Source organism: Mus caroli, unplaced genomic scaffold (assembly GCF_978045245.1).
Source record: "Mus caroli unplaced genomic scaffold, Mus_caroli_1 scaffold_3, whole genome shotgun sequence".
In the NCBI taxonomy this organism is placed as follows: Eukaryota; Metazoa; Chordata; class Mammalia; order Rodentia; family Muridae; genus Mus; species Mus caroli.
The window spans coordinates 66,694,343-66,711,778 of record NW_028227258.1 but is presented as its reverse complement, the minus strand read 5'-3'; the positions used below and the strand labels follow the sequence as shown (position 1 = coordinate 66,711,778).

General features: G+C 43.6%; 2 protein-coding genes across 3 annotated transcripts; one reads left to right on the top strand and one right to left on the bottom strand.

Moving 5' to 3' along the window:
• Positions 1 to 197: 197 nt before the first annotated feature.
• On the bottom strand, positions 198 to 3,336 carry Oaz3 (ornithine decarboxylase antizyme 3; the record flags this gene model as incomplete). The annotated part of the gene is given in 6 exon segments (XM_021158376.3): positions 198 to 442; positions 1,234 to 1,319; positions 1,741 to 1,916; positions 2,734 to 2,811; positions 2,813 to 2,903; positions 3,161 to 3,336. Coding segments are annotated over 6 exon segments (741 nt in total), but the record flags the coding sequence as incomplete, so codon positions are not given.
• A 6,795-nt stretch (positions 3,337 to 10,131) lies between these two features.
• Positions 10,132 to 17,187, top strand: Mrpl9 (mitochondrial ribosomal protein L9). Of its 2 annotated transcripts, none has more exons than XM_021158227.3 (7): positions 10,132 to 10,309; positions 10,474 to 10,630; positions 11,366 to 11,490; positions 11,680 to 11,730; positions 13,426 to 13,527; positions 14,049 to 14,132; positions 17,082 to 17,187. In XM_021158227.3, exons 1-7 carry the CDS (start codon positions 10,166 to 10,168, stop codon positions 17,157 to 17,159), a joined length of 741 nt encoding a protein of 246 aa, XP_021013886.2. In that variant the 5' UTR covers positions 10,132 to 10,165; the 3' UTR covers positions 17,160 to 17,187. The 2 variants fall into 2 exon arrangements, with proteins under 2 accessions (XP_021013886.2, XP_021013887.2); XM_021158228.3 differs by lacking the exon at positions 17,082 to 17,187 and adding an exon at positions 14,576 to 15,404.
• Positions 17,188 to 17,436: the final 249 nt, after the last annotated feature.

The following is a 17,436-nucleotide window of genomic DNA, read 5'->3' as shown; positions in this document are numbered from 1 at the left end:
CCGGCTCTAGTTGACTAGTAATTTATTATGGCAGATGCTCAGTAAATGGGAATGAAAAAATGGTTTAGGAATAAGGAGAAGGCCAAGGGAGCCCTCCCACATCTGACTCAGGTTCCTCTGGTTTTCTTAGTTCTTATGCAGTGAATTTATTCCTCCAACAGTCCCTCCCACCAAGAAACAGCAAACGCTTTGATTGCACTACCCTTTATTTCCTAGGATGGAAGTATCTTAAATCACATCCTGGGCCTCAGAGTCCCGTGTGTTGAGGTTTCCAACCCCTCACAGAGATGGAACATGTTTAGGGAGGCTCACTGGCCAGGGTGGCCAAGGTCCCTTTCAAGGGGATACACCATGAAGATGACATTGTCCCAGGGAGGGAGGGCAGGATGATCTGGTCTAACCACCTCGAAGCCCATGTAGCTAAAGGCTCGCAGCAGGGCACCTGTAGAAGAACAGAACAAACGATTAGAATACCCACTGAAGCTCAGCCCATATACTTCTCATAGATGTTTTCTCAAGAGAGTAACTAGCAAGCAGTGTAGTGCAGGCGTAGGGTGTGCTTTGGAGTGATAGACACGGGCTCTACCCTGCATTTATTATTCATTTTAAATTCTAGTTAACCTTTCAGATCTCCAGCTTACTCATTTGCAAAGTGAGAATGAGAACCTTCCTCACAGATTTAAGATGTGATTATTCAAGCATGTAGTGCAGTTAAGCAGCATCTAGGCTTGGGGTGTATTGTTTTGGTTGGTTAGTTGGGGGCTTGGGGTGTATTGTTTTGGTTGATTGGGTTTGTTTTTGTTGTTGGTTTTGCTTTCTTCAGTTTTGGTTTTGGTTTGGGATGAGATCTCACTATGTAGCCAATCTGACCTTGAGTACAGAATTCTTCTGCCTTAGCTTTTCAAATGCTGGGATCACAGGCTTGTACCACAATATCCAGCTCATCTTGTCTCATATGCAGCAGAATATAAACTCTTTGAAAAATGAGCAATAACAGACTACATCTGGTTAAATGTATTCCTGTCCTTCTAGCCCTACTACTGTGAAAGCTTGATACATTTGCTTGACATTCTTTGTCAGTCCATCATATCCCTTGAATGGATTCTGTAATTTCTTCCATGCTTCTCATTCATCCAATTGTAATGGTACTGAATATAATGTTGTGTGCCTTAACTTCCTTTGCAACAGAAATGGGGGCAGGGTACTGAAGTGCCAGAGGGAAGAGGGACACACCTCTGTCCTTCCGATCGCTTTGGAAGTTCACAAACACAGAGTCCACATTGGTTTTCTCCTCCACATACTCCAGTGTTGCTGTCAAACTAGAGGCCAGAGAGAAAGTTAATACTTAACTCAAAATCCAGACAAACAGAAGAGGAGAAATACTGGCAAGTGTTTGCTCTCTACCTACTGAAACTGGAAAATAAAAAGTTGCTAAAGGAGTTTGGGAGCTTTTCTCTGAAGCAAGGGATTCCACCTGATTGATGTGAATGTCACAGAAGGTTCATGGAGGAAAGGACTGCTTAAGAGCTAGAAAGTATTCAACTATTTTGAATCCTTACTTTGGTGTTCCTGAGTCTAAGTCCAGCAACTGACCCTCAACTTAAAATTATTCCTTGAACTGCAAGCTCTTGTCTGTGTGCTACTAGTGTGTTTTGTGTGTCTGACCCACCCCCTGAGTCACTGTGACATGATAAAGGGTGAAACATCCCAACTCTTCCCCAGGCCCATCCAGGTCCTCACCTTTCTCGGTTGCCTTGATCCAAGGCCTGATATGGGATATCCAGGAAGAGTCGGTGATTACACAGAAGGCCGTGCCAATGAGCAGAGGAATGGGGGGTAAGACGAAAGTGAAAGTCTAACTGAACTGGATCTTGGTGAAGCAGGGGGTCAGTTGATAGCACTGTCAGGTTCCCAGCCTGGAAAAGAAATAAAATTAGCCGGTCATGGTGGCACACGCCTTTAATCCCAGCACTCGGGAGGCAGAGACAGGCGGATTTCTGAGTTCGAGGCCAGCCTGGTCTACAAATTGAGTTCCAGGACAGCCAGGGCTATCCAGAGAAACCCTGTCTCGAAAAACCAAAAAAAAAAAAAAAAAAAAAAAAAAAAAGAAAGAAAGAAAATTGAAGTAATAATCTGTGCTCATTTTGTCCTAAAATCACACCTAAGGCAAACAGAAGTGCCTTTGTAGAATCAAGGAGAGGCAAATGAAAGAAGCTAGGAAGTCAGAATCTTAAGAGATATAACAATATTCCTTAGTCCTAGGAATAGCCATCCCATACTGAGTTCTACTTGCTGTCAAATACCTGGGAGTACTGACCAGTACTGGGAAGCTCAGGGTGTCATCTTGTTCATACTATATCCTCAGCTTTATTTCATAGAGTTGGGGAATAAGGTCTTGCTAACTTGCTGAGGCTAGCCTTTTGCTCACTCTGTAGTCTAGGCAGCCCCTTCAAGAAGCTGAGATTACAGGCCAATTACCACCAGTCAGGTCTCTAAAGTACTTTATGTCCTAAAGTCCCACGATAATCTGTTATACCTACTTTTCCTATCCTGCTGTTGGCTACCAGCTATATGACTTAGATCTCTGGGCCAGAATCCATCTAGAAAGCAAGTGGATTTTACACATGAGCTCAGGGTCCTACCTAGTCTGATTTTTATAGTTATCAACTGGCTAATATTCTCTCAGAAACCACAGAGCTGCCCTGTCACATCACCAGTTCATAGTTTACTTACTGAATAGAGTTCTTTAAGCTGGCTGTGGTCTTTTTCCTGTGCAGTGCTCCTACCCACCTGGAGGCCTCCTAGGGACTCAGGAGCACTGGAGGCAGGAGCACGGGAGGCAGGAGCACGGGAGGCAGCAATGGGGCCGGAGAGTCAGGTCCTCCTGTTCCTTGTAAGTGATGCTTGTTGGAAAAGAAAGACCCAAATTAGTGTATCTCAGTGCCTGGGATGAAGATGTGAACTATAAAGTCCCCACTTCAGCTACATGGGACCAGTCTTCCAACACTGTTTCCTATATTACCTATGAATTGGTTGCAGGCCAGCCAAATAGAAAAATTATATAAATCTATGCTAGGCTTCTATCCTTTCACTTAACAAATTCCTTCAAGTTGTTTTATTTCCCTTATACTTTATGTAAATTAAAGTTGAAAACAAGTACCTTTTGTAACAACAAGGCAGCATCTTCTCCCGGAGGGTGATCCGGTATTTGTAACAGTAGAGGTAATAGGCGTATGGTGACCAGAATGGATAGAGATAGTTCCGTGTTTTTCCCCTCTTGATATAAGAAAGGGAGTAGAGAGAGGGGCGGGACCTGTTACAAGGCAGTTTCTCTGTTCAGTGCCTCCCTGCGGCAAAGTGAGGTTCAGCGGATAAGTCGCAGAGGTTCAAGCCACCCTGTCCATTGTGACCTGGCAGGCATTATGACATAGACATGATGTCACTTGCTTATGTCACTGCAGTTCCCACTAACCAAGGTTCATATTCAACTAGGATACACTTTACAACTATAGCAATATTTAAAATGCTTTAAAACTTATATACTGAGCCGGACATGGTGGCACACACCTTTAATCCCAGCACTCGGGAAGCAGAGGCAGGCGGATTTCTGAGTTCGAGGCCAGCCTGGTCTGTGTACAAAGTGAGTTCCAGGACAACCATGGCTATACCAAGAAACCCTGTCTCAAAAACACCAAAAACCAAAAAACTTATATACTGGTTGGCTAGCAGCCTTGCCAGAGCTCTTCTTGTACCTACCACCTTGGCCCTCCCTCTGGAACACTTCTAAGTCCAGCAACTACAGAGTTGGTGTCTAATGTCACAGTAAGCTTCGAAGGCCCTGCTCCAACACTGACCTGATTAACAATTATTTTTGCAGTCATCCCTCCCCATAGCACATAAGTACTACAAAGTGCAGAACTTTCTTGGTTGTCTTTATAGGGTAGAAATCCCAAATTAAACATCTCTAGGAAACTCTAATGCTGTATGTGTATACACATCCTTAATCCTAGCAGTCAAGAGACAGAGATGACAGAATTGCTCAACATCTGGAACCAGCCTGGTTTGCAGTAGCAAGATTCTGGCTGAACAGTGCCACGTATCAAAACCCTGTTTCAAGCACACAAACAGGCCCAGCCAGTGGAAATTAGTGGAGTTACAGAATCAATATATTAAAATGGTAAAAAGCTCACACCAACATAACTCAGCAGTAAGTTGCTGTGCCAGACACAGAATCAGTTCTGCTAGATCTTAAAAATTTCAACAGAAAGTAGAAAGATTCTGTAATAAGTTACACATACACACATAAGAATATGGTAACAATTGTGCTGGTTGGCTTTATTTCAACTTGAGACAAGCTAGAGTCATCTAAGAAGTGGTAACGTGGACTGAGAATTTCCTGTGGACAGGCCTATAGGAATTTTAAGCAGTGATTGATGTGGAAGGTTTCAGCTCACTATGTGTAATGCACCCCTGAGCTGGTGGTCCTGAGGGTGCACAAGCCATGGAGAGCAAAGTAATAATATTCCTCCATGGCCCCTCCTTCAGTTCCAGTCTCAATTTCCTGCCATGACTTCCCTCAGTGATAAGCGGGTAACCTGAGAGTTTTAAGATGATATAAACCTTTTTCTCCCTAAGTTGTTTTTGGTTGGTTTTGGTTTATCACAGCAATAGAAAACCTAAGACACTGATAAAATTTAGCATTGAGGGAAAAAATTGTTCTAGAACCAACAGTTTGAGGTCTCTTAAAATTTATTAGCCATCAATTTAAATATTTATGGAGGGCCTGCTATGAGCCAGGCACCACTGTGTGAACTACAGATCTCTGCTCTATTTAAAGTGAGAGAGCCAGGTATTTGTAAGTATATAGAAAATAAGCATGTCAGAAGAGAACTGCTAAAGGGGAAACAAAAAAGAACCAAGCCAGGTGTGATGGCACACCTTTAATCTTAGCACTTGGGAAGCAGAAGCAGGTAGATCTTTTGAGGATAGCCTGGTCTATATAATGAGTTCCAGACCAACCAGAGCTACACTCTGAGACCCAATCTCAAAAAACCTAAAAGGATTAGAAGTGTGGGGTATGCAGCAGGGTTTTGGTACAGGTGATCCATGTAGGCCTCACTGAAAAGATGATCAATCAAAGACAAAGGGAGTTAAGATTGTCAGCCAGCCAAGCATAGACAGGTGGCTCTCTGGTCTACATATCGAATTGCAGGACAGCCAAGACTACACAGAAGCACCCTATCTCAATAACAACAACAATACTAATAATAGACTGTTAACGAAGGTAATGTCTAAGGATAAGGACTATCCTAGTCAAAAGCAACAGCCCATTCAAATGCTAAAAGTGTGTCTGTTGTTTTCAACAGGAAGGCAACTACTGTAGGTGAATGGGGCAGTAAGTGTAGCTGTAGTACATACAACCTACACCAATTTTTGGGCTTTTTCTTTTGCATAAAGGGGAAGTGACTGAGCGGTGTTTTACATGAAAGAGTGACTAGGTATGACTTTTAAAATGATCTTTAGTAGTGCACACCTATTATCCCAGCACTCTGGAGGCTGAGACAGGACAAGAATTGGAGGTTGAGGTTAATTTTGGGTCAGATACATGTCTCAAATGAAAAAAAATAAAAATTAAAAGATTTTTTAAAAAGAAGATATGGTCTTTGCAGCTCCATAGGAGGAACAACAATATGAACTAACCAGTACTCCCAGAGCTCCCTGGGACTAAACCACTAATCAAAGAAAACACATGGTGAGACTCATGTCTCTAGCTGCATATATAGCAGAGGATGGCCGAGTCGGTCATCAGTGGGAGGAGAGGCCCTTGGTCCTGTGAAGGTTCTGTGCCCCAGTGTAGGGGAATGGCAGTGCCAGAAAGTGGGAGTGGATGGGTTGTGGAGCAGGGGGAGGGAGAAGGGAATAGAGGATTTTTTCAGAGGGGAAACTAGGAAAGGGGATAACATTTGAGATGTAAATAAAGAAAATATCTAATAAAAGAAGAAGCCAGGGACTGGAGAGATGACTCAGTGGTTAAGAACACTGACTGCTCTTCCCAAGGTCCTGAGTTCAAATCCCAGTAACTACATGGTGGCTCACAACCATCTGTAATGGGATCCAATGCCCTCTTCTGGTGTGTCTAAAGATAACTACAGTGTACTTATATACATAAACTAAATAAACAATTCAGAAGAAGAAGAAGAAGGAAGAAGGAGGAAGAAGAAGAAGAAGAAGAAGAAGAAGAAGAAGAAGAAGAAGAAGAAGAAGAAGAAGAGAAGAAGAGAAGAAGAAAGAGAGAGAAAGAAGAAAGAGAGAAAGAAAGAAAAAAGAGGGCAGTGGTGGTGCACGCCTTTAATTCTAGCACTTGGGAGGCAGAGGCAGGTGGATTTCTGAGTTCAAGGCCAGCCTGGTCTACAGTGTGAGTTCCAGAACAGCCAGGGCTACACAGAGAAACATTGTCTCAAAAAAAAAACAAAAACAAAAATAGAAGAGGAGGAGGAGGAGAAAGATATGGTCTTATGCAGCCCAGAATAGTCTAGAACTGAGTAGGTGAGGATGGCTTTGAACTTTGGATCTTCCTGCCTCTACCTCCAAAGTGCTGAGATTACAAGCATATGCTATACTACATCTGGCTTAAGGAAAGAAAATCCTATAAAACTATGTAGGACACATCTCTTATTCTGTGACTACTACAGAAAAAGATAATGTATTCTCCACAATGGGGCTTTAGAGGTGATGGTAAGGCAGGTATGTGTATTGAAAGTTACTCATACACACCATTCCCAAAAAAGCACTTAGCAACCCGGAACCCCCACCTGCATCAAGCCACACACACACACACACACAATCACACACACACAATCACACAATCAACTTTTTCTCCTTGAACCCATGAAAGAAAGCCCTAAACAGGAACCAGGCTCTCCTGCTGCATGCTTGCTCAGGACCCCACTGCTCCATGTACTACATCTAACTTGTGCCTTTACTTTGCTTCCAAATAAGATCTCTTACTACTTTGCTCAATGTACACTTTTCTGTGTCAGTGTGAAAACACTGGGGTATGAGTAACCCCCAATAACATACTTGGTGACCTCAACCAGAAGGTAAGAGAGTAAATCCTCTTCTGTCTCACTGATGCAAATTTTCCTCACACAGTCTCCACTTTTGTTCCAATCGGATGCCTATGGTTGTGCATGGTAGCAGGCTGAACTACCTGTTTAGTCAGAAAGCCATCCCACGTCAGCCTCCCCACTTGTCTGGTCAATAAGGAGCAAGTAGCTGGAGTCCTCCATAAGCTGTTTCACCAAGACAGCAAAGAGGAAGACATGGGTGTGACAGGTCCCTTTCAGCCGGGGCTTGAAACAGTCAACCAAATAAAGTCAGTATGATTTTGTGGTAGGATAGAGATGCAACAAGGTAGTCTCCTGCCTTTTTCCAATATACCTTTTGTTCTAAAAAAAAAAAAAAAATGTGTTACCACTTAGATTTGGGAGAGAGAGATTGATCCGCCTGCCTCTGCAGGGATTAAAGACTGGCACCACCATGCCAGCCTGCCACATGGACCCTTTTAACTTAATTCCTATGCATGTGTATGTGGAAGTCAGAGGACAGCTTTTCCAAGTAGTCTATTCTTTCCTTTCACCTTGTTTTTAAACCAAAGTCTCTTGTTCTATCTGCTGCTACACTGTGAATTTAAGCTTCTGGTCAGTTCTCTTCTCTCTATCTCCCATCACCATAGTAATGCTGAGGTTGAGATTACAGACTCAGTGGGATTCTAACACAGGTTATCAGAGCTGCATACAAGCAATTTACCCAGTGAACCATCTTTCCAGCTCTGCCTCTTAGATTTTAAACATTTCCTGTCTTCTTTCCTTTCTATTTCTTTCTCTTTTTCACTTTTCCCTTTTTTCCCACTTTTCCTTGACCTCATTAGTGTTCTACATGTGATATATATTCTATATGTTTTAATTATTTAGCATAATTATTTAAGAACATATAGGGTTTCCTGATGCCTTGTGAGATAAAGAAGCTTTTTAAATGTGCTCAGGACTCAGAGGATCAGAGGTAGTTCTGAACTGAAAGCCTCCTCCTTGGGGACGAGTTTTCATGGTGCCAAAGGAAGAAAACAACTGATAGTCCTACCTAGCTATGATGCCTACAACAGTAACCAGCAGCATGCATACCTACCTTGACAGTAACCAACAACGCTCTCATTGTACTTCAGGCCCTCTCCACAAGAGGGAAGTCATGCCTGTTTCTGGAAACTTAAGATATTCCTGCCTATTGAGGCCATGGATCTTGGAGAACCTATATCTACCACCTTACTAAACCAACATAATCTCTAACTACATTCTAAAATGTTATCCTTCTTCCCACAGATAAGTGTAGCTCTTGCCACTCATCAAGGAAACATCTTTGTAACAAGTGGACATCATTACAGAAACTACAACCATCAAAATGGAGAGTTATAAAACGCACTCCCAACTGATACATCTATAATATACCTGCACCTCAAGTTTAGGGATTGTTGTAGAAGAGGAGGCAGAACAATTCTATGAAGTAGAGGAACAGGAAGTTTGCTATGAGATTGTGTCTCCTAAAAATGTCAGGGACGCTACATCAGTGAATTCATACCAACATTGCTGCCTAAACAAGACCTGAACAAGGAGGACACCAATATACATGCTAATGAGAAAGGAAAAAGCTCACTAGGCCTCAACCCTAGACAAAGAGCTACAGGCAAGAAAAGAATGCTGAGAACAGGAGAAATAGTCTTCCCCAGGGAAGAGCACACCAGTTGGTTACCCAATACCAAATGGTCAGCCCTGAAAACATACATACGTACAAGTAACAATGTACAAACTGAGCAGATTATATTTATATATTTAAGAATATATAAACACACAAATATAAATAACAAGGGGAAAGAGTCCATGAATCTGAGAGAAAAGGAGAGGGGTTAGAAGGAGAAAAGGAAGGGTAAAATTATATAATCTCAAATATACAAACATGTAAAAATTTTAAAATAATAAGATGTTTCAAAGAATGGAGGAAAACAAAACAACAAAATGGAATTCTCATCAGCTGTAACAGGAAAGCCTGCAGGTAGGGCAGTTTATAAAGAATAGGGCATTCATTAGTTTTTAAATGTCTGTTAAACATATAAGATGATGATGAATAAGTTGATATTCCAATGTGAAGTTTGTGGGAGCCTAGGATAAGAATTTGGACATCACTGGCATATAAATAGTGGTTAGCCATAAGATGAACTGAGAGCATCAAGACACTGGATACTAAAAAGAATGAAATTCCACATACTGAGTGCTCAGGCAAACAATTAAAAGACTGTTGAAGACTTGTCCTGAATACCAAGAAAATGCGTGTAGGTCAGTCTATGTAAGTGCACATAAAATGGAGTGTAGCACATCTTTCCACACTCCTCTATAGACCCTTATTTTATAACCATCTATTAAGCACAAAGACTCCACAGAAGGAACTGCTTGTGCCTAACAATAGTTTCTTTTTCTCTACAGTTTGTCTCCTGCAACTCTTTAAATATTAGTTTAAATACAATAGTAACAATATCATGGAAAGTTGCAGAGTTTTTAGAGGATCCCATCCTTCGACTACTTTTAGAAAGATTCAAGGGAAAATTGAGAGTGACATCCATATTTTAGTGTTCAGAAATTATAGCATGTCAAAATTAGAAGTGATCTCAGTGCCTAGAACTAAACCAAACCACTTATATTGTTATCATTGGTTTTTATTACCATCCTCCTCCTCACCAGTTAATTATTATTGGTCTCGCTAAGTAGCCCTGGCTGGCCTAGAGCTTGAGATGTAAACCAGATAAGCTTGAATTTGTCCTGTTGGAAGATTACAGGTGTGCGCCAAGCCCCCTTCGCCTCTTTTTTAAAAGCGAAGCGAAAGAAAAAATAGTACGTTTTCCACTGTCGATCCACGCAAAGCTCTGTGGAAAGGGGTGACAAAAATAAATAGCAGTTCTCTCCGCTGTCCTATCGCCGGCGAGCAAGGCGGGGTTGCGGCCGCCCTCCCACTCCCCATGCCCGGGTCTCAGCGCAGCCTATATCTATACCACTCAGGCGCGCCGCGGGCAGCCCAGAGGCGCAGCTGCGCATGCGCGGGGTCCTTCTTCCGCTCCGCGGTCATGGCGGCCTCTGTAGCTCCCCGGGTTAGGACTCTGTGGTGGGCAGGCGCTGCTTGGCTGCGTCAAGGAGGCATCCGGGAGCTATTCCGGCCGCGAATTGAAGGGAGCACCCCGGGCCGTGACTTCAGTCTCTCTCATTATCAGGTGAGGGCCGGCTGGGGCTTGGGTCCTACACAGTGGGGGACAGGAGTGTCGTTCGTGCCAGACTCAGACTGCAGGGGTGGGGAGCAGACTTTCCTGGGGACGCCGGCGGGGTGGCGGGGTGTTCTCTGCGGACACTCGCTCACCCCAGCCTCCCTGACCACCAGAGCACGGTCATCGTGGAGCGCTGGTGGAAGGTGCCGCTCGCCCGGGAGGGCCGAAAGCCGCACCTGCACCGGCGTCACCGCGTATATAAGTTGGTGGAGGACACGAAACACCGGCCCAAAGACAACCTGGAGCTCATCCTCACGCAGTCTGTGGACGGTAAGGCTTGGGCCCACGTGCTGACCCCTTCCCCTGTCCCTGCCCCCTGTCCCCTGCTCCTGTTTGACGTTAACCGCTTCCTGCCTCTTTTGTTGCTTTGTTTTTACTACTCTGTGGTTCTGGTGAGGAAAAAAAAAAGTCACGGAAAATTAAAACGTGTGTGCAATATTGTTAACTGTGTAAAGAGAAGCGTAACAGTTCGCAGCACAAACAATGACATTCTTTGAACAGCTCAGTCTGCACCAGTTTTTAAGCTAGACGTGTGACAAGTGTAGTTCCTAATACATGCATGGTGTGTGTGTGTGTGTGTGTGTGTGTGTGTGTGTGTGTGAGAGAGAGAGAGAGAGAGAGAGAGAGAGAGAGAGAGAGAGAGAGAGAGAGAGATACAGGGCATGAGTCGAGTCCCAGGGATGTACATATTACCTCCCCTCAGTGCCAAGGTTATGGACCACATCCAAATTCAGATCCTCTATGCAGCTGGCACTTTAACGACTGGACCTTATAACCTGCCCTACTAAATTGACGGTGGTGGTGGTGTTTGTAAGGAAGAATAAAAACTGTGAGAAAGTAAGGGCTGTCTCTTTTCTATGCCCCTCCCTTTTGGTGATGCTGGAGATATACCCCAAGGCCTGAGTACACTAAGGCACGGCCTTTACCTGTGGCTGATCCCATGATCATCTTTTCTATAGGGATGCCTGCAGAGATTTCATCTGCCATTCCCGTTCTCATTGACAGAAATTGGAGTCCGGGGTGATCTGGTCTCAGTGAAGAAATCTGTGGGTCGTAACAAGCTCCTTTCTCAGGGACTGGCAGTGTATGCATCTCCTGAAAATAGGAAGCTGTTTGAAGAGGAGAAATCGGTGAGCTCAAAGGACCAAGGGGGTTGGAAAAATAAAACTTTAAGGTACCTGCTAGGAAGTCCTTCCTTTTGTTGTTTAATTCAAAGACGAAGTAACAGCTAGAACCCAGAAGCCCGCCAGTTCCCAGCACAGCTGGGCAGTAATTACCCAGTGTGGCGCATTGCTTCTACTCAGTTTCATCTCTTTCAGCTGAGACGAGAAGGGAAACTGGAGAAGATCCAGACAAAGGCAGGAGAGGCGGTGAGTAGGAAGTTTGTGTTGATTCCTTATGGAGGTCATCGCCCTCCTGAGTCCCTGATGGCTTTCACATCTGCTTATTGTTACACACAAGGATGAGAAAAGTAGTATTGTGGCTGATGCTCTGTGTAGCTGGTATAGAGTCCTCTGGAACTGCTGTGTTGGGTACAGTGTACTGAAACTAGCTCTCTGCATCCGCCTGCCTCTGCCTCCCAAGTGCTGGGATTAAGGGCTTTGGGACACCACAGCCAGCTGCTTTTTTACTTCCTTTAAGAAAATGTGCCAATTTTTTAATTTGTTCATTTCTTCCATTTGAAATACTCAGAGCCTGTTTTTTTTTTGTTTGTTTGTTTTGCCAAAAAAATGCCCTAGCTTTTGAGGGAGTCCCAGTCCAGGAAGCAAGATCTATGGGAAAATATAAGATGAAGACTGCCTTTTGGGAATATTTTCAAATAAGTTGAAGAGAGAACTGTAGACACACAGGAGAAAGTAGTCAGCAAACTAAAGGCAGTAAAGTAGGAGTCACTTGATAGACAGCTGGAAAGAGGGCTTGGAGGTGCTGGGAGGTGAGAGTGGAGGGTACTTTTTTTCCTGTAGTAGTAAATAAGGCCCTTGGAATTAGTAGGTTTGAGGCAACCTAGGCAGTATAAGTGAATATTTAAGGTATGCTTATTTGAAATAGGGGAACGTATATGGCCATAGCTGGCCCTGAACTCTGTATATAGCCAAGGCCAGCCCTAACCTAATTCTCCTTACTCTGCCCTTCGGTTGGTGTGATTGTAGACATACGCTGCAAAGGTCATTGTGATGCTGGGGAGCAAAGCTAGGCCTTGTGTGTGTTATGCACACACCTGACAACAGCTCAAGGGCATATTTTAACAACGATGATACTCCTGTCTACCTAAAGTAAAGGTTTACATAGTGTAATACTAGAAAATACACAGCAGGGCCAGGCATGGTAGCACATGCCTTTAATCTCGGCACTTGGGAGGCAGATATAGGTGGATCTCTTGAGTTTGAGGCCAGCCTGGTCTACAGAGTGAGTTCCAGAACAGCCAGGGCTACACAGAGAAACCCTGATTTGAAAAACCAAAAGAGAAAAAAGAGACAACTGTAAAGAGGGTTGGGCATCAAGTGTAAAAAATATCTTGAACCTTCATGTAATCTATGTTTAGTTTTGTAAGCAGGAAAGAACTAATGCTGGAGGGTGGGTAGAACTGGATGCCAGAGCTGTGAGCTTGCGAGTCCTGAAGCTTACTTCCTCCCAAGATTCCCCAGGAAGTCTATTACATCTGTGTACTACGGCAGAGCACATGTGCAGTTCAGAGCACAGCTTGCATGAGCCAGTCTCTCCTTCCTCGAAGTGGATCCTGGGGTCAAACTCTGGGCATTGTTCTTGGCAGCAGGCACCTTTACCTACTGTGCCATCGTGCCATCTTGCCTGCCCTAATCCTGAGTTTAATACAGACTATTTCTCTTCCTTTGCCTAGAAACAGCAAAATAAAATCCCCTATGAAGTCCTGAAAGCATCTTTCTTCTATATCAGAGCTGAGGAAAATGACTGTTCTGGGTTTTCCCATCAGTGTCCTGTTGTCACCTCTTGTAGCTGTAGAGCAGATGTTATACCTTTCCTGAACCTAAGACCCTGTGGCTTGAACTGTTTCCTCTCCTCTGACTCCAATTCCTCTTGACCCACAGACAGTGAAATTTCTGAGAAGCTGTCATCTAGAGGTGGGAATGAAGAACAATGTCAAATGGGAACTAAACCCTGAAATAGTTGCCCGCCATTTCTTCAAGAATGTGAGTGTTCCCAAACATTAGCATTTCCTTTGAGTAAGAGCCATCTCTCCTTGGTAGGAGACCCATGATTGAACTGTCCTCTATAAAATGGTTTTACTAGCTGGAGTTGGAGGTTATTCTTGGTTGATTTGCAGGGAAAAGGGAGGAATGTGGCTCAGAACTTAAAGGTAGTTACAGAATTTAAGGACTAATGGGAAAGGGCAGTTGAGTTTACTTTATCTCTAGCTAGGAAGAACCTGGGAATATGTGACTTACTGGAGAATCATTACTTTGTGATGAAGCAGTATTAGTCTCAAGACCTGTTCTGTTTGTAAATTCACCACCCTCGCTGAGAAATAAGACTGAGCCTCTTCTGCTGTCATCTGTGGGCATCTGTGCCCTTCCCTGACATCAACCAGAATCCGTTCCCCAGGCGTATTCAGTCCTCCGTAGGAAATTATAGACCAGAGTGTTACCTAGGGTGATCTAGGTTAGATTGTGCTGCAATCGAAAGGTTATCTGGTTGTTGGTTCTGTTTTCAGCTTGGTGTGGTGGTTGCCCCACATGCTCTGAGGCTGCCAGAGGAGCCTATCACTCGGTGGGGCGAGTACTGGTGTGATGTGACTGTAAGTGTTTACAGAATTTTCTATTCTTTTTTAAGATTTATTTATTTATTTTATGTATATGAGTACACTGTATCTGTACAGATAGTTATGAGCCATCCTGTGGTTGCTGGGAATTGAACTCAGGACCTCTGCTGCTCCGCCCCACTCACTCTGGCCCTGCTAAGATTTATTTATTATTATATGTAAGTACACTGTAGCTGTTTTCAGGCACACCAGAAGAGGGCATCACATCTCATTATGGATGGTTGTGAGCCACCATGTGGTTGCTGGGATTTAAACTCAGGGCCTTTGGATGAGCAGTCATTGCTCTTACCCGCTTAGCCATCTCACCAGCCCCAGAATTTTGTTTTGATTGGGAGGAGAACCATGTGGAGAGCTGGCTTGGGTGGTATGTTTTCTGCCTGGCTGATCTCTGGCTGTTCCTATTTTTAATGTCTGTTCAGGTAAATGGACTGGACACTGTGAGAGTTCCTATGTCCGTAGTGCTCTTTCAGAAGCCCAAGACGAAAAGATACAAGCACTGGTTAGCCCAGCAAGCTGCCAAGAGCGTGGTCCCCACCAGCCCCCAGGCTGTGTGAGTCAGAAGAGCCATGGAGCAGCGTGGCCAACACTTGGAACTACCCTAACTCTGAGCAGATGTGGATCATTGAGAACATGTGGACTCAGCTGACTGAGCTGCACATACGGGGCAGGTTCGCTGTGGTTGTCATCTCCTTCAGTGGTCATCGTAGCCATCGTAGCCGTTCCATCTATAGGAGAGTTGGTGGGAACAGGTGTATGGCCTAGCCACTATTCTGACAGTTGTTTTATTCTCAGCCAGACTGTGTCTTATGCAGAAATGAAGAGCTGCTTAACTGGACTTCAGTTGATGGGGCAGGATATCCAAGTAAGGTGTCTTGAGCCATGGAGGGCTGTACAAAGGAGGAAAATATAGCCGTTCTCTGTGTCCTACAGCTGCCATGAGCAGACTGCTCTGAACATAGCCAATTACATCTGCTCTTAGAACTTTCTCTCTCCATGTGGTTGATAGAGTGGATTCCAGTAAGATCTGTATAAGGCCTAAGGATGATTGACAGAGAAAGTGAAGCTGGGATTAAAGACACTTAAAAAGAAAAAGAACTTCTGGGCTAGCGAGATGGCTCAGCAGGTAAGAGCACTGACTGCTCTTCCAAAGGTCCTGAGTTCAAATCCCAGCAACCACATGGTGGCTCACAACCATCCGTAACGAGATCTGGCGCCCTCTTCTGGGGTGTCTGAAGACAACTACAGTGTACTTACATATAATAAATAAATAAATAAATAAATCTTTTTAAAAAAAAAAAAGAAAAAGAACTTCTGTGTTATTTCTTAAGTATTTCATGACATTCCATAAAGAAACCCCAATTTCCATGATAAGCTAGAGGTCATTCAAGAATACATGTCATAGGCTGGAGATGGTATTGCACACCTTTAATCCCAGCAGTCAGGGAGACAGCCATTGCTGGGCTGTTGGACCACAGGCTGTAAGCCTCTAATAAATCCCTGTTACATGTATATATGTATGTATATATATGTATATATTCCTTCTGTCAGCTCTGTTCCTTTAGAGCAGCAGTTCTCAACATAGGCTCCATATTTCAGATATCCTGCATGTCAGATATTTATGATTTATATAGCAAAGTTACAGTTATCATGTAGCAATGAAATAACTTTATGGTTGGGGTCACAACAACATGAGGAGCTGTTTTAAAGGGTTGTTTTTTTGTTTTTGGTTTTTTTTTTTTTTTTTTTTTTTTTTTTTGTGGCTTTTCAAGACAGGGTTCCTCTGTATAGCCCTGGCTTTCCTGGAACTCACTTTGTAGACCAGGCTGGCCTCGAACTCAGAAATCCGCCTGCCTCTGCCTCCCAAGTGCTGGGATTAAAGACGTGTGCCACCACGCCCGGCAAGGAAGTATTTAGTTGGATGTCAGACAACAGGAAATTTCTGTTCAGGGGTAGATCTTGTCATTTGAGTCTTTTTATAAGACTCATTAATGGACACTAAAGAGTTATTCCGGACTCATCCAGCAAAGCTTGAACACACCTTTCATCAAATTCATATGAAGTATGTCAAAAATCAAATCTAATACTCATTAAAGAAATGACAAGATCTACCCCTGAACAGAAATTTCCTGTTGTCTGACATCCAATTAAATACTACCTTGCCGGGCGTGGTAGCACACGCCTTTAATCCCAGCACTCCGGAGGCAGAGGCAGGCAGATTTCTGAGTTCGAGGCCAGCCTGCTCTACAAAGTGAGTTCCAGGACAGCCAGGGTTATACAGAGAAACCCTGTCTTGAAAAACCAAAAAAAAAAAAATACTTCCTTAAAGAGATGAAATCATTAACCCATAACTAAGGAGTGTATATTTGGTACATGGTTAATAAATAACTGCTTGTAACAACTCTAGTAAGAACAGCCCAATTTTAAAAGGCCAAAGGGTAGGGTGTAGTGGCTTATATTTGAAACACACAAGCAGGCGAATTAGGAGTTCAAGGCCATCCCCTGAGACATATGGAGCTGCCCACATGCTCTCTGGCTTATAAACAAAACCATCATCAGGGCCAAAGAGATGACGCAGTGCTTAAGAGTGCTGGCTGCTCTTCCAATGAACCTGGGTTCAATTTGTAGCACTTAAATGGCAGCTCACAACTATCTATAGCTCCAGTTCCAGAGCATCTGATGCTCTTTTCTGATCTCTGCCAGCACTAGGAACACACGGTGCACAAACGTACATGCAGGCAAAATATCCATACGCATTTTTTAAAAAGCACTCTTCGTTTGACCAGTTACTAACCTCTGTATTAACCATAGCCCACAGTGAAAACTTTGGCCAGAGCTGACAGGAGCACTAGATTACAGGCATAAGCCTAAGTGTGCAATACTGGAGTGCTCAGCCCTAAACAGGATATTTCTATCATTGCCTCTAAGACTAGGGGACACCAAGGAATAAGAAACAGAACAATTACAAGATTGAAGATGGCAGCCAACATGGAGGCAGACAGATAGGAAGAAGATCCTGATCCTGTGCGGTTTTCAACAGCCACACGGAGCTAAGACTTTGACAAGGTTAGAGTAATTGGGGTAAAGCTTTTATCAATTGGCTCTAAAATTATTGTGTTGACATCTTGTAAATTGTGATCTTATTGTTATATGAATCTGGATGAAAAAAAAAAAAAGATTAAAGATGGATGAGCAAGAGAGCTAGAAACAATGCATCCTAGACGTAGCATAGCCATTGTCATGAATAGCAATTACAGTTACTTGCACAAAACCTACACACAGA

Bases quoted from the DNA above. Each gene is read 5' to 3' on its own strand.
- Mrpl9 (XM_021158228.3), top strand. From the start codon at position 10,166: ATGGCGGCCTCTGTAGCTCCCCGGGTTAGGACTCTGTGGTGGGCAGGC. The intron at 11,491-11,679 runs GTGAGCTCAAAG...CATCTCTTTCAG, and splicing joins TGTTTGAAGAGGAGAAATCG to CTGAGACGAGAAGGGAAACT. The intron at 11,731-13,425 runs GTGAGTAGGAAG...CTTGACCCACAG, and splicing joins AGACAAAGGCAGGAGAGGCG to ACAGTGAAATTTCTGAGAAG.